Source organism: Scatophagus argus, chromosome 17 (assembly GCF_020382885.2).
Source record: "Scatophagus argus isolate fScaArg1 chromosome 17, fScaArg1.pri, whole genome shotgun sequence".
In the NCBI taxonomy this organism is placed as follows: Eukaryota; Metazoa; Chordata; class Actinopteri; family Scatophagidae; genus Scatophagus; species Scatophagus argus.
In genome coordinates this window covers 15227423-15244168 of record NC_058509.1, presented here as the reverse complement: position 1 = coordinate 15244168, position 16746 = coordinate 15227423, and the positions used below count along the sequence as shown (strand labels likewise).

At 40.1% G+C, this 16746-nt stretch overlaps 3 protein-coding genes across 6 annotated transcripts; all 3 read right to left on the bottom strand.

Annotated features, from left to right (window-relative positions):
• Nucleotides 1-1697: 1697 nt before the first annotated feature.
• smim12 (small integral membrane protein 12) lies at nt 1698-3842 on the bottom strand. 4 transcript variants are annotated; one of them, XM_046417678.1, is made up of 2 exons: nt 3694-3842; nt 1698-2807 (listed from the first exon to the last, which is right to left on the bottom strand). In XM_046417678.1, exon 2 carries the CDS (start codon nt 2777-2779, stop codon nt 2507-2509), a length of 273 nt encoding a protein of 90 aa, XP_046273634.1. In that variant the 5' UTR covers nt 2780-2807; nt 3694-3842; the 3' UTR covers nt 1698-2506. The 4 variants fall into 4 exon arrangements, with proteins under 4 accessions (XP_046273634.1, XP_046273637.1, XP_046273635.1 ...); XM_046417681.1 differs by having other exon boundaries at nt 1698-2800; nt 3694-3830; XM_046417679.1 differs by having other exon boundaries at nt 3700-3785.
• A 2127-nt stretch (nt 3843-5969) lies between these two features.
• pef1 (penta-EF-hand domain containing 1) lies at nt 5970-10931 on the bottom strand. Its single transcript, XM_046417677.1, has 5 exons — nt 10788-10931; nt 9837-10086; nt 8229-8384; nt 7466-7609; nt 5970-7285 (listed from the first exon to the last, which is right to left on the bottom strand). The coding sequence occupies exons 1-5, from the start codon at nt 10803-10805 to the stop codon at nt 7056-7058; spliced, it is 798 nt and encodes a 265-aa protein (XP_046273633.1). The 5' UTR covers nt 10806-10931; the 3' UTR covers nt 5970-7055.
• A 483-nt stretch (nt 10932-11414) lies between these two features.
• Nucleotides 11415-16536, bottom strand: gjb9b (gap junction protein beta 9b). Its single transcript, XM_046417676.1, has 3 exons — nt 16430-16536; nt 13004-13484; nt 11415-12577 (listed from the first exon to the last, which is right to left on the bottom strand). Exons 2-3 carry the CDS (start codon nt 13391-13393, stop codon nt 12116-12118), a joined length of 852 nt encoding a protein of 283 aa, XP_046273632.1. The 5' UTR covers nt 13394-13484; nt 16430-16536; the 3' UTR covers nt 11415-12115.
• Between the last annotated feature and the right edge of the window lie 210 nt (nt 16537-16746).

Below are 16746 nucleotides of genomic sequence, written 5' to 3'. Positions count from 1 at the left end.
ACTGAGGTCGACAGAGTGCAGCGGGTCATTTCATTGATAGCAAACATAAGAGGGGAGTGCAAGCTGATGACTGCTGATAGCACAGCATTCACCACTGTGGTGCCAGTGTACATCTGGACCTCATAATCTTTCCCCTTTTGTAGTGCTTACAACTGCAAAAACTCTGTCATCCATCAGTTTCTTCTTATTAAAGTCTTTGTTCCCTGGCTATATCCTGTTATAATAATGGGTACAATAAAGATTTCCTTGATTGTGGAATAAACCTTTTCCCTCTTTTTACCTACACAGAGAGACCAAATGTCACGACGAGTAAAAACAACATCACTGAAGTGAGTGACATTCCTACATTATCTGTCAGCACTACAGGATTCCAAATAACAATATTATATTTTTAATCATTATTCATATTGCTTTTGTTGAACTAGTGTATAAATTTGTGACATTACAGATAGATTTGAGATAGAAAGCCAAGCTGCCCCTAAATGGATAAAGCTAATTTTAGCCTCATGTTGTTCTGCTGATGCCTGTGTCAAATGGAATGTTTTCACACAACTCCCCATGTTGTGGAACGTGTAACTCTTTAGTGGTACATTGTATAGCAAAATTAACAGCAATGCCATCTTGCACAACATGATGCTTGTCCAATAACAGCTTCCATCCAGGCTCCCAAATGCAGATTTACTTGATACTGTTCCACAAATATGACTTCACTAATCCTGACCACTGTACTGTTATCGTGTTTATCCTCATCCAGCTAATACTCTTATTTAAATACAGTCCAAAATTGGTTAGAATAGTGCACTCTTATTTTGAAACACAGGTAAAATGAGAAGAGGGTGTTGCTGAGATTACTGTACTGGGAAGCCTCCCAGCATGCACTGGGGCAACAGGTTCTTTTTATGTGCATTAACTATTACTGGTGTTAGTGTTGTACAGTTAGTTGAGTTAGTTCAAGTAAAATTAATAAATTTAACAATGCAACTGTTCATTCACCATCATAATATACATTTCATCTACCATTGAAAAACTTCTTACTTACGTCTTACTGTCTTAATTTTGTAATTTTGTCAGATAAAGCTATGTAACACTTGTGAAAACTAAATTGTGATAACTGTTCCAACAGATAGTGATGGTATCTCAATAACTTCTCCTCTAAATCGGTCACACCTACAGGAAAAGGAATCATTTGTATCTGAAAGTGATTTCCTGTACAGACTCATGGTTCACCCAAACAACTGCTGCAGATATATTTTAAGGTAGCTTTGAAAAACTGACAAATACAGACTTTTCATATGGATTGTTCTTCTATTTAATCATTTTTAGCCTTTGGCAGAGCACAGAATAGTCCGCAGGTCAAATTCCAAACGATGAATGAGTAGCCAGTTTTCACATTTGTCACAGCTTTGTCTGCCATACTCCCAAAAATAATTTCCTTCTTGAACCGATTGAACAGAGTCATTACTTCCTTCCTTTGACTCTGATGTTACTTTCTGTCCTTGGCAGCTGTACAGTTTCATAATCAAGTGACATCAGGAATTGTTAGGAACCGAATGTGAAACAACACTGCCAAAACGCAAGTGACAAAGACCGAAACTTTTCTGACTTTGTAAGAAGAAATCAGTAGAAGGAACCGATGATGTTGTCTAAGGTAATTGATGAAAACAGATATTAGTATTAACTGAAGCGTCAATACACAGTGGCATACACAAAAAAGTCTTTATTCAACACATTTTTCAGTGACACAAACTTATAGTACATACAACTCAGCCATTCCAAAATTTAAGTATTGTGTAGATGTTTCAGAAAATAGGACTAAGCAGCTTAAAGTTCCTGAGAGACCTCCCACACTGTTGGATTATTTTGTCACATACAATCACCAGATAAAAAGAACTAAAACAAAGACCTGCCTGTCTTTCTTCCTCCTCTCTTATGACAATCAAATCAGATCAGAAGTGCTTTCTTAAAATGTATTAAGATTAAAAGGAGAAACACTTTATGACAGGCTTGCAACACAAAAACCATTTGTATGAAAGAAAAGACGGAATTGGCATTTGTCTGATTTAACATCACAGATTAAATGTCATTTGTACCATAATACGCACAATTAACTTTAAATAAAAGAGAAAATGACCAGTTTCCATCAAATCCTGTCAACTGTTTAAAGCCTTCATATTTAACAGGTGTTGTAAATTCAGGTGTCTTGCTTGCTAGTTATTGTCCAAAGCACAAGCAGGCACGTGCCACATCAAGGGGAGAGTCAAAGAGTCACATGTAACACACATAAGCTATAGTTGACTTGATTAAAGACCAAGGGTGATTTTACAATTACCCTCCGGCTTCTAAAAGGTAGCCGATATTCACACAGGCAAGCTGAGGCTTTTGGGTGGCCAGGACTGTGGACGTACGGCTGAATGGATGTTTTTGCCCTCTTGTTCATCCCCTTTGATCCCAGTGCACAACCCTTCTCCAAAGAAAAGGGTAAATTTGAGTCTCTCACACCAAGGAGTTAGCTCTTTTCTTGTCGGTTTCTGTTCAGAGCTGCTCTTGGTGTGAACTCCAGTTTCTCTTTCAGGCTAAGCACCTTGGTGCTGTCCATACCCTCTTGTTCCTGCAGCTTCCTCTCCTCCCTCAGCTCCAGGATGCCCTTCTCCTCTCGAGGTTTAGGGGTCCCCCTGACAAACCACTCCAGGTGGTATCCCACTGCTCCCACCACAAAGGCCACAGGGAAGGTGACATAAGGGGCATAGGTCCGTAAGGCTGTCCAAACTACGGGCCACATGACTGCACGCTGCTTTGGCTCCTGGGTGCTCCATATGGGAAAACAATAATAAATTGGTAAGCGCATTTCAGCTTACAGTATTATAATAGAAGGGAAACGTGCGGCGCTATTCATGCATGGAAGTGCATGTTAACAATGCTTATGTAAAATGAGGACAGGTCTTCGTCTCAGCTGGCTCCCCCTTGTGATTAAAAGCTGAATCTGATGGTAAAATCCAAAGTGTTAAGGGATGTCTGTCCTTCTCATGCTCTCCTCAGATTTTCTCCACCAGACAGTTTTTTCTGTCTAAACAGCTGAAACAAGACCCTATCGCAATGTCAACGTAATGTTAGCCGCGTTACACCAACGTCAATGAAACTAGCAACGCTAACGTTTAGCTACATATCGTTGCACATTTACTTATAAAAATTTAATGATAGTTTGCGTTTTATCGTTTGTTGTATCCTTGCCGAAATCAAAAGCTTCTTTCTTCAATTTTGAAATAGTATTTATTTAGATCCGAGGCCTTATGGTTTACTTTGTATAGGAACAAGGAATATTAGATGATAACATTTGTTATGAAGTACGGCATGGCTTCGTCCAACTGTGAACCTAACCAGATAATGGCAAGGAACAGGGCTCAAACTAACTTGAAACACAATGTGAAAATTTAAATGACAGTTAATATTTCCAAAGGTCTATTGCTATGAACAGAAATACCTAATTATAGTTATCTAACGGGCTAAAAGTCACACTGCTTGTAACCGGCTATCTTACAGTAACTTGTTAAGGCACGTTAACGTTTAAGTTGCAGTCCAAACAGTCACTTTAAAGCTAAACCTGAACCCCTTGAGTTTGCTATAAAAAACTGTTTTGTGCTTAACGTTGTAATAATCTGACAATGACATTGGTTTATTTCATTAGCCTTCACTCACCTTTACCTTTAGCACGTTGGTACAGCAGTGGATCAACGCAATTTCCGTGCGACTTCTGTAACTTCCTACTTAAATTTCATTGGCTGATAAGCCTCACTTTGCGGTAACCAAGATGGTTTTACCAGAATTCTCTCTGTGTTTTACCACCACCTAGTGGTGATAGTAGTAGGAAGCTCAAAGAGAATCAACAATCTAGCACTAATAACGGTAGTGACAGTGGTTAGTACCAATAACTTGTGGATTACTTTAAGATAATGACTTTATAGAGGTCAGACTCACTCATCCAGTAACTGGGTTATGTTCATATGATAGGATTGCAACATTTCCAAAGTAATTCACTTGTTTGTGTATCCTTTGACAAGTGAACAGTTTTCCCACAGGAATATATATTATATTGTATTTAAACAAATCAAACAAGCATTAAGCAGAAAATCTATCAAATACTTTACAATCAAACAACCTGAAAAAGCATTTTGTGACTATTGATGTTTGTCCCTTTCATGGTTTCTGAGGGGGCGACATAAAAATGCCATCTCCTTCTGTTTTCAAACATTGATGGCATTCTTGCATGCAATCCTCCTCTCGAGGAATACTCATGAAAGGCTGACAGATCTGTCACATGTATTGTGTGATGCACTGACAAGATGTAAGCTACCCTCTTGGATGACAAACCTGTCAAGTGCAGAGATAGCTTTCTTTTTTGAAAGCACATTTTGGCATATAAAGACAGGGACACTTTCAGAGGCTTGGTATGCTGTATAATGACACAAACAGTTTTAGAGGTTTTGCTTTTGTTAACTTAAACTGCTTATGAGGGATGCAGAGAAATTGTGGAAATTTCAGTAACCCAGTGGGGGAATTAAATGTAACAGTGAGTGACTACTGGGGGGCGGGGCATATTCCTCTACCTACTATAGTTTGTATGTAGTTGCAAATCTCAACATGATTGATGACAGTGATATTTCAGCTCCCAGGCCTAAAAGTTTTCCATGAAACTATACCAGTGCAGGGCACAGGGCTGATTTATGGCAACTTGAATACAGCCTGTCACGGAGTGATGACCAGTTTGGACTCATCGGTCATCTGTGCAGAAACAGAAAGTTAAAAAAACACATCGAGCTATGTCCAAACTTCCATGTTATCATTATTTCAAAACGACATCTGAAATTATGGTGATTAACAGAATTCTGTGTGGGTGATTATGCTTCATGCTTCAAAATGATTCTTTTAAGCTGTTCCTCCTTTCATGCTATCCATCTTGTAATTGCCAGGTCTGGCATTTGGTCAGTCCTGACAGATAAAGTGCAATGTGCTCATCCCCTGCAGGAAAACAACATTACCGGAGCCAGTCCTGTTTTACCAGCAACCTCAGCGTGCCAGGATTATTTCATCAGCTCCTGTTTATTAGTAAATGAGATTTAGAGTAGCACTAGCCAAAATTTTTATGTAAAAATACAACTGTCTTATCAGTCCAAATCACAAACTGCAGCTGACAGACTGGAGCATCACACTCTCACTAAGTGAAGCCCCATGGAAATGCTCTATTTGCCTAAGTTAATTAGAGATGTCAGGCATGGTCAGTGGTGGGAAATTTCCTCATCATGCAGGAAACGACAGTCACATGATGAGTCAGACTGATGCACTTCTGTCTGCAGGACAAAACCTTCAGCACACTTTTGGCCACACTTATAAGTTCCTGGACACACATCCATATCCAGGTGTCAACAGAGCAGCAGGGGGATGGCGGGAAGAATGTGACACAGTGTGTGCCTAAGGACCTGGGAGAGTTACCTTCAACCTGAGATTAAGATGGAAGAAAAGTGTTAAGCAGAAGACGGAGGTGGGATATGATGAAGAAAAGATGTACAAGATATGTTGACGGATTGCCTCCGTTTTGGAAAGAGGCGAAGGGCATCAGGTGGACCCTTGACAAGGACTGTGATCAAGCAGAGGAACAGATGGTGAGAGAGAGAAGTGCCAGATGTGGAAGGAGAAGACAGCGGCTCCTCTGTTCTTTTGTCAGGCCAATCTGCTCTACAAAGGGAGAAATTACTAATTTTGGGCATTTTGAGCTCAAAAGTGGAGTTTGTAAATCATCTAAACAAGCCTGCGATTAAACAAAATACAGTAACAAGTTTTGCAGAGATAAAGTGTCAATTCAAAATTTATTTTCCGCTAACAGTCACCATTCTCTTGCTATCGAGACCAGAAGAGCCCTGTAGTATTTCAAGATTTTTTAAAAATGCAGCAAACAATAGAATACGAATCCTTCAAAATTTGATACAAAAAGCGTTTATTTGGTTTTGGCATTACAAACCATTTTGGCATGTTTACTGACTTCAAAAGATGTACCTCAGTAGAGCGAGAGCACTGGCCACATAATAACTGAATCTCTCATTTCTCTGAGGTGAGTAGCAAACAAAATAAGCAACACTTTTGGGATTGCTTATCGTTTGGCCAAAGACAAATGTTTTCATTTATGGTTGCTGCTGGCTTACAGGAGTGCAATTTAACCAAAATTGAAGTAAATTCATTTTTTTCCCCAAACATTCAGTTTCAGGCCCCTAAGCACAAGAGAGAATTCTAATATTATAAAATTAAGCCCTTTTTTTCTGTTTTTCTGATTTGTTTTGTTTATTAACATATTGCAATTAAATGTGCAATCGTTGCATGGAAATAACCTGTGAAAACACTGGATAATCCCGCTATGCATACATACATACATACATACATTTAGAAGAGAATCTTAAATTGTTTTGATGGCACAGGAACATGTTAATGCATGTGAGCAAAGTCAGGTGAATGCGTCATTCAGCAAAATCGCTGTCACGCAGTCAAATGCAGGCTGCACCCTCTGGTCGAGTCTTAACACTGATTCAGTACTGAACGTTGTATGGCTAGTGGGATCAACATCAAGTGAATTAAACATGTGTAAATCAGTGCTCCCTTGCACTATTCATCATTTTTAAATCAAGTACTTTACTGGTACTAGTAAACAATAGACCTGCTAACTGTCACCAAGGTATCTATAGCGAAATTATGACTGACCCACACTCTGTGGTGACTGATGTTATAAGGCCAAAACAACTTTCCTGCTGACTCACTGGTGAAAGTTAATCTATCCAGTAAAGACTTTAGTTACCTCAACAACAGCCAGTCAACTTCATTCAAATGCATGATGTAAGGCTTTATCTACTTACAGCAACAAGCTGTGGCATAATGTGTGCTGGCTGATATGTTATTTACGTACCAACAGGTTGGGGCACTTATGGAAGAGCACTAACAGCTGAGCAAAAATATGACCTGAACATGGAGTTGCACAGTGAATCCACAGCACAGAGAGACCGTCAATGGAATGAGGCTCACATGAGCCTGGTGATAGCCCCAGACAGGAAATCCTCATAGCTGAGGCGGATGTTGCCCATCATGGCCGTGTCTCTCTCCCTGAAGACCTGCGTCATGGACTGGAGTTGCGTGCACACCTGGATGAAGCGGTCCAGATGGATGCCAGGTCGTCCACCTCGCACGGTGAAGCGCTGGACCAGTGTCTCTGAAAACTGAGGACTCAGGTTGTAGCCCATCTGAGCAAGGGCTGAAGAGAAGAGACAGGCAAAGGAAAGACACACAAGAGAGGGATTTTGTTTTTAAACTAAAAGTTATGGGCTTTATTTTGCCATTAATTCTGAAGGGCTAGTGTGAGAGAACGCCAAACACTGTCATTTTTGTTTACAAAATAATCCCATATCTCAATTAATCACACATGCACACACACCTTGATGTAGTTCTGTACCACTGATACAGCCTGAACGGTCTCTGTCATACTGCTGAAAGAGTGCTCTCCATCGCTGCATGAAGTCCCACAGCGCTGAGAAGCCAAACAGGTCCATTCGACCTGACCGTGTCTTGTCAAACATGTCTAACAAGAAATACAAAACACATGACATTCATGACAAAAAAAAAAACAAAAAAAAAACAAAACAAAAAAAAGGTTCATACATTTTTCTTCAGTTATGCTTGCCAAGCAATGATTGTGTGGTGCCTTTTCTGCGTGTTTCCAGCAAGCCCATTGTCCATAACCATAGATGTTCTTTGTATTAAAATTAACGCACAGGAATCACACATCTGGCATTATGCTAAAAGGAACACATTAGTCACTGGCTGGCAAATACAGCTGGAATGTAGAAAAACTTCTGCAGCAAACAGACAAAGATTCAGTCATTTATTTAGGCTGACTCCTGGCTGCCTCCTTTCAGAAAACAGAACAGATTTCTATACAGGACTTTGGGAGATTGATGGGGCTACTCGCATGTAAAGTCATGCCAACCTACTTTCTTTGTCCCACCACTCATTTAATCATCTTATATGTTATATTTAGTGTATTTTCCTAAATACATTCCTTCTCCCCTTTCCTGTAGCCATTCGGGTCTCTGAAAATACTTTTCCAAACTTAAAGATTGCATCATTTTGCCTGAAAAACTAACCAATTCACAGTCACCTCTTTTTAGCATCAATTTGGCTGCAATTGTGTGACTTACTGATCATCATAAGGCAGGTCTCGTCATTAAAAGAAGACCAGTTGGAGTTGACAAGTGCCTGCTTCAGCTCCTTTAGGCTGATGAAGCCACTGCGGTCTGTGTCAACAGACTGGAACCACTGGTAAGCCTCTGGGTTAACACCAGGAGGGATGTTACCTGCAGAGAAAAAATACAAGAGTATTAATAAGATGGTGAAGAAGAGGGGAAGGCAGCTGTTCAGACTGACTTTGAAGATGCCCATCACTAGAAGATTGTTTTCTTAGCATCCTCTGTTTCCATCAATGTTTTCCTCCTCTTCTTCAACCTATCTGAGGCAACTACAGTAGACTGATTTATGGTCTTTATCACTTCCCATCCTTCGATTTTCCACCAGTTATTATTTCACTGAAGCTCTGCAGGAGGGGGATAGTAACAGAGCAAAGGAAAACACAGCAAAGATTCTTTTAAATGAAGTGGCTGCCTCGTTCCAACGCAAAATACTTATTTATTCACTGAGAGATGAAGAAACACTCTTCTGCTGTCTGACAGTCAAAACTGTGCTGACTCTGCTAAGCAGAAACTTGATCATAAAAAATAATACATCTGTGCTTGACTCAGTCTTTAGGCTTTTGTGTTAAGAATGTATTGTTTTTGGTATGGTCTACTATGACAATAACGTGAAATATACTTTACAGATATAATTCAAATGCCAAATATAATTCCTGCAACTACGTACATTTTATAAATTTGATTGGATTTAAGAGATAGTAGATTCAGTATTGACATGTTACGGACAGGAAGACCAAGCACACACATTTCAGCTGTAATAACATGAAATAATCCCGATATCCAATTTACTTCATTAAAATACTGTATAATGTTCCAATAAGGGGAAAAAAGACAAAATTCAGGGATAGTAAATCACCCTACAGCTGTGACAGCAGTTGGTATCCTGCTCAACAATATCTCCCCATCCCTAGTTATATATACTCAGTGTCTCATAAGGTACACGTTGTGAACAAAAAATGACAAACAAGGTCACAGCAGGGTCAAGGGTTGAGGAAGAATCATCTCAGCAAGGGGTGAGATAGTGTCAATGCAAGAGGCCATCACCTGGATACATGGAGGAAGAGAAATAATACGTGAGACCAGAGGAGGCTGATTGTCAGAAAAATGAATGGGGAAAGAGGAACAGGTGACTCTTCAGGCCAGACCCTAATGGATTCTGTCCCTGTGGGGAGTGATAGCAACATAGGCTATCAGGTTCTGACTTAGGCTTACCTGCTACAGGAAACAGTGCAATTACACACACATGCACACACACAGTCTTCACTCATCTGTCTCTTACTCTGTTTAGCCCTCACTCAGTATTACCAGAGTCATCACTCCAGCCGTGTAATCCTGCTGAGGGGCACAAACTGAACCCTGTCTCTACATGACTGTCTGGGAACGTAAGTCAATTTCTATCCATCATCCCACCAGAGAGTGAGGGAAGAGAGAAAAGAAGCAATGAAGACAGACAATGAGAGCCTATTTCCAGTCATCACACGTTCAGAATATGCTTGTTCAACTTCCACGAGCGAACATATCGCAGAGGCTTTCCCAGCTGCCCTCTCCTGCTGTAGTTACCTGCAGGGGCAGGGTGTCCATAATGTCCTCCATAAGGCTGTCCCCCGTAACCCCCATAAGGTCTGCCGGGGGCACCCCCTGGTCCAGGCCCATACTGCGCTCCCTGACCTGGGGCTCCATATGCACCATAAGGACCTCCTGGTGTATGTGGTGCACCAGCATATGGAGCTGAGGGGTGATGCCCATAGGGACCACTGCCTCCCCCATATGGAGTACCTGGTGGTGGGTTGCCTCCTCCTCCTGGATAGCCCTTCATGGATGAACAAGCTCACTGAGAACAGGTAATACACTGTACAGAAGTACTCACCTCCCATTAGTGAACAGGAAGACTTTTAGTTAAGTAATGCATGTGCTTAGGTTAAAGTTTGAGTTAACTTTACTGGATTATATATCTGGACTATATCTATTTCTACTACTTTGTACATTTTTATACCACTACATTCATCTGTCATCTCAAAATGAGGCTATAGAGGACATAGTGAGGACAGGGGACAGAATGCGGTTACTTTTACTAACATCTCTTCTACCACTGACCGCACCTGTCAGAGTGATATTGTTCATAAAAACCATTAAGTATGACAAATTAACTTCCAAATGAATAAACAAGAGATAATCAAGACTTCTTGGTCAATTTATAAAACTGGAATACTAAATGATGTTGTTCTATACTATAACTTCACATTGATTTTTTTTTCATTGGAAGTTACAGTAACGGGGGGCAAAACACACCGCTGCATAAGCTACTGAAAGCTACCACGAAATAGCAACAGATTACATTGTGTAGCCTAATGCTATCCATAGCAAACACACTAATGGCTAACGTTACCTGTTATAAACTATTAACTTAGTTACGTTATATCAAGGCAAAAAATAACACATAAGGTTATTTAACAATGTTAATATGTTAAGACAGTTAGCACTAACAAACCACAAAACACAGTATTCCCATACCTGGCCGTGGAAATTCATTTTTGACTGAGTTGACTTCCTTCAACAAGGCAGCGGTAAAGGCGGATACGGCAATGTCCGCTCAGGGTAGCTATTGGTGCATTTCCGGGTCTGTCAAAACCGCACCCGTGTCCCGGCTTCTGATTGGATAGCAGAGTGGAACAGTGCTGACGACAGAAAAATCACTACGTCGGCCACTCCCATGAACATATCCCAATATTTAGACTTACTCACTCACTATGTAATCATTATGTAACATGTAAGATTTTTATTTCATTTCATGGGTATACATGAAATTAGTGGACATGGATAGATGCGTATTATCGCCCACTTTTTGCATATTAATACAATATTATTTCTTTACAATACTATAATTGTTTACAATATCCAGAAAGACGTATATTTATTTGAATATACACCTAATTGGTCTGAGTTGTATATCCATATTTTTTTTTCAGCTTTGTTGCTTTTAGTAATAAATTGAAATATATATATATATATATATATATATATATATATATATATATATATATATTTCAGTCAGAGTCCCTCCATGCCCTGAACTGACAGGTTTCAGTATCTTGATGTATGATAATTGTGAAAAGTTTTTCAAATAGAACAAAGGACACACACACAGATTTGAATGTATTAACAATGAAATAACATTGTGGATCACAACAATACTTACAAAATGTAAAACAAAATATATTTGCCCCTATTGCTTAAAAAACCCACCAAATTTGTGGACAAAAAAATAGGATTTAATAGTGTGACACAAAAAGGTCAGCAGGTCAACTAAAGTATATTTAGTTTTCATATTGCATAACTGAGAACAGAAACCCCCTCAAGTGCTTTCCACAGATTATCGTATGTTTTATCTAGTTTATTCATTAGGGGGCAGTGTGTGTGTGTGTTCAGGGAAAGGGTTCCCTCTCGACACTGTACTTACATCGCTTTACATTTTATGTATAGAGAGTTTTATTTACCTGAGTACCTCATATAACAGCTAAACATATGACTGGCCAATCATACACACACATAAAAACATAAATATGGACAAACACTCATCCACACATCACAACACAATCAAGTGCCAAAAGATACTCTAAACCCCTAAACTTCCTCTGGAGACCATTTAACATCATACTTTTTGAGGAGTTAATTTGCTTGCATAAGGTGTGCATTCTTGCAGAAAGTCATTTAACATGATAATATTCACAAAATGTTGTCTCAGAAATCCCTGAATTGAAGGATGTCTTTCGTGCTGAGCAGCAGTTCTCCACAGAGTCTGATGAATGTATTTGCTTGCAGGGGTTCTTCGAGTACTTCACTCAGTTTTTCATCAAGCCCTCTGCCATGTTGTTAATCATGTTTTCTTGTGACTTCTTCTTCTCATTTAAGTTACTGAGGTTTTGGTGAGAGACTGTAGGATCAACTCTGATTGATGTTTTGGACCTGAACTCTGACCTGGATGCTGTAAGCGGTGCCATCTCGTGACTCTCGGCAAACCGCATCCTCTCTGCTACAGTCTTCCTCCTAATGAATTTCTGGATGCGTTTGCAGATAAGGTAAATCATCTCACAAATGCACATTAAGATGCAGACAGCTGAGGAGACCACCATGAAGAGGGTGAAGATTTTCTTCTCAGTAGGACGTGATATGTAGCAGTCCACTGTGTTGGGGCACGGCGGCAGAGCACACTTGGACAGACGGGGCATGTCATAACCATGATAGACATGGTACAGGATGTAAAGGAAGCCAGCATCAAAGCCTGCCTTGAAAATCAGACTCGCCTATGAGAAGATAAATGAGGGTTAAACTGGGAGACACATTTTTCAAGAAGTTTAAAACAAATGTGGCAAAAGGTTAATTTGCCTGCATATCCATCAAACAAAATGCAGGTGATTTTTCAGTCACTACTGCCCTGAGTTTGATTATAACTGGAGGAAGGATGCATAGTAAGACAAACTAATGCAGGTTCTTTAATAAAAAAAAAGATCTTTCTACGAGATGCAAAAGAAGCTGTGAAAACAGTTTTTCTTGTAATCAGGAGAAAACAAATACATAAGCCAGCCTTTTGTGCAAAGCCACTCATCTATGGTAATTATTTTTGACATTTTTAACAATGATGAACTTCGGTTTGAAAAAGGCTGGAGCACTTCTGTGTGGGCTTTAATACAGTGGGGCCAGAAATAAACTTTCATGCCCTTGATGCTTACCAGGTAGGTCCACCACAGCCCCCCACGTTTCTTCCCAGGGTTGGCATACAGATGGGCGCCCTTGTGCGAGGTCGTGTACTTCAAGTCCTTCATCTCACGATACGCGACATGCCCCACCACCATCAGCGATGGACACGTGACAAAGATGAGCTGCAGGGCCCACAGGCGGATGTGGGAGATGGGGAAGATGTTGTCGTAGCACACGTTGGCGCAACCCGGCTGGGCTGTGTTGCAGATAAATTCCTTGCTGTCATCACCCCACACTCGCTGTGCCGCTACAATGAATACCATCACTCGGAAGACGAAGACCATGGAAAGCCAGACGCGGCCGAACGCGGTGGAGTACTTGTTGACCCCACTGAGGAGTTCCTCCAGTCCAGACCAGTTCATGACTGCTGACTTAGAGGTGGAGCTGGGGATGGAGGAGGCTGAACGAGATGAACGAGCTCCTCAGGAGACCAGGAGGGGCGATGTCCTCACTCTGAGCAATGCAGTGATGATAAGGTAGATTAAAAAGGTTCAAGCACTTAAATGTGAAAAACTCTCTCTATATTAGATTTAAGCACACAGCAAATTCTTCTTTTTATCTAATTTTATGAAGCAAGGTTTAAAAAAAAAAAAGAGTACTCCCAGTAATTTAATAATTCAACTTCTCAAAGTTCTCAAAAGAAGGTTCACAATCAATGCAGCAGCTGAGATGTCCTGACTTAGTTGGTGAAACTGCATGAAGACTAAATATTTTGGGTCCTATGTTTCCCATAATGCAGCCAGATAACGTCTATTACACTCTGTACTGTGTGGTACCTTTACTCCCTGCTTCGTAAGTACCCACATCTCCCAAACTCCCCATTGACACACTTTCTGCCCTAACTCTGCAGTATTCAAATTCAAGCCCACATGACCTTTATAATATCACTATGACATCTTGTTCTCCGATTTGGCAAAGGTCTTCCAGAGCCTTAAGAGATATCATAAAACTGATGGAGTCCTACACACACTTAAGCCGGACTTGATGTTTAAAATATCTGGACTGCCCCTTTATTTATTTACATCTTTTCTAACTTGTGGGAATGACAACATGTAATCCAATCCACTTCTAATAGATATAAACTTCTTTTGGATTCCTGTTATTGATATTATATTGCAGTAATATTGTACAAAGATAGTACAACTTTTCTGTCATTCCCTGACTTGGAGAAGCTGAATAAAAACAATTAACAAGCAATCTTGATTAATTCATCTGTGAGAAAACGAAACACCCAGACATCGTTTTTCACCAACATAGTTCGTCATACCTGATCTGTGCTGTACTGACTCATTGTACAACAATGAGTGAGTCATCACTAGGTACTCCCTATGCTGAATAGACAAACCAATACTCTCAGTTCCATTAATCAGCTATGTGAACAGTGGGGCTGATCCAGCAGCCACAATTATCTCTGTAATCCCAAGTGCCTATTGCGGTCTTGGTTCTTCAATGGGCTGTTAAGGGACAGCATTTCATTTGGTATATTACCACTGGACCCTGGTGCTCTCAGAGAGGAAGGGAAATTCAGTTGAAATATTAGCATTAATGGTCTGAGTGTGTGCAGAGTTTAAAGATAGAGCTGATAAGGATCACCTGTATGGTCAGCTGGCTCTGTGTTTCTTTCTGTGTGGGTGTACTTTCAGTTTTTGTTTGCTGTCTGTGGGCCCTCTTACCATTTCTCCTTGCCTCTGGGGTTTGGGAGTATCTAAATAAAGAGGTGCTTGGTGTGTGTGTGTGTGTGTGTGTGTTTGTGGATCTATTGACATTTAAATCTGAAAGGGATTGACAGATTTAGTTTGGGCTGGGAGTAGTGGAATGACAGGTGTTACTGTTGAGTGAGGGTTAACCACCATTCGAATACGTATTTGATTTTGTTATGTAGGTGTAAACATAAGGAGGGTCTGCTACATTACACAAGAGTTAGGATGGAAAGGATTTCTTTTCAGCAATAGAACAAAAAAAGTTTCTCGTTAACATTTACATCTCATTCTGGTGAACGCTCACAGCCTGACAGGGAACAAGTTGGATAACAGGCTCACTGTTCACTGTTCCATTTCGATTCTGTCTTGTCTAATCCAGACTTTTTGAATTTGGAAACACTTTCCTTCAGTGTTATAGCATCACTGTCAACAGACTGAGCTGTCAAATCAGTTGCTATTTTCTCTCTCATCTACTATTCCTGACTATTAAAGTACACAGCGTAAGAAGATTCAAATACCTTCATAATTAAGACATGAGCTGCTCAAAGGTGCTACTCAAGGTGCAGTCACTGCTGAGTTTACTTACACAGCGGAATTCATCTTAAAATGCATTTCAGTTTGTGCCTTTGGGATTATGATGCTGCTCAGTTTTATTTAGAAAGCACAGTGTAAGATGTATCCCTGTTATATATCTTCAGACTTGTCATTTTTAAAAAAAAAGTCCTACAGGGGCCTGGCAAATTCGCAAATTGCATGTTTAGACACAAACACATTTGCCCTTACACAAATGCATATATGACTGATTGCTTTTGCACAAACAAGTAGAGCATGTGATTTATTAGTATGATTTATCTCTCAATTTTAGACAAAGTGCACACACAAATACAAACTTTAAGGTGACATTCAGGGAAAATAAACAACCTCACAGACAACAGTATATCTTGTCTTGGGGAGATGGCAGAGCTGGACCACTACCACAATTTGTTTTCCTATTTGCTCTAGATTGCACTGTTCTCTTCCCTGCCGACAGCAGCTGGCTTCGTCTATCTCCTTGCCGTGTGTTTGTCTTTCTCTGTCTCTTTTGTGACGGATGAGACATATCATGTTTTTTTAACTGAGAAACCTCGGGTCATTTGATGCATTTCATTGCAATATTCATACAATGCAAATAGATCTCTAGCAAATGCTCCTCACACAGTATGTTTGAGGGAAATCAACCACCATAAACATTCTGGTCATTAAACCAACAGGGAATGTATTATGCAGGGATGCCCTAATGGACCAACATTATTCTTAGTTAGAAAATATGCTTTATACTTGTGTAAATTTTCTTGATCCTCAGCACAGGTCTCCATTAAGTCTACAGCTTTACCCAGTTACTTATGTACATAACCACCTTATCTAAAACAGTCACAGATCCATGGCTGTGACTTGCTCTGCAGGTTGAGCTAGTTACAAACACTTTTTCATCCACCAAGACTCTATTATCTTAACATTCATTCCTTCATATGCACCAGGAGTTCTCTGTGAGATCTTATATTTAGAGATCTTCCCCAGTCGAATGACACAAAAGAAGCTAAATGAAAATATTCTAGCCCTTTCAGTGTCCTCTTTTCCTTCTTTTAAACTGAAATTCATCCACATTACATCTACTTTCTTGATGTCAAACTCCTTTTAAATACAGACACAGCACCTTACCTTAGGCACAGAAAGTAAAAGAGATGCTTCCTGACTGCCAAGTGTGTCCTCGCTGGCCTTGTGCCGTTGATAACTGACTCGCTCTCACCTGGATGTCCTGAGGGGACTGGCTCTTATGTGTGGACTTACAGGAAGCGTTCAGCAATGAGAGGATGGGTGGAGCATCACACACAGAGACTTACATACTTTAACATACTGTCAGTTTCAATGGACTTGTTTTGCACTATCAGAGCTGCCTCGGGCTATTTTGAGGGAGGACAGAAAAGTGACGGAGAAATGACATCATTTAAAAGAAGGGGAAACATTTTAACTGAAAG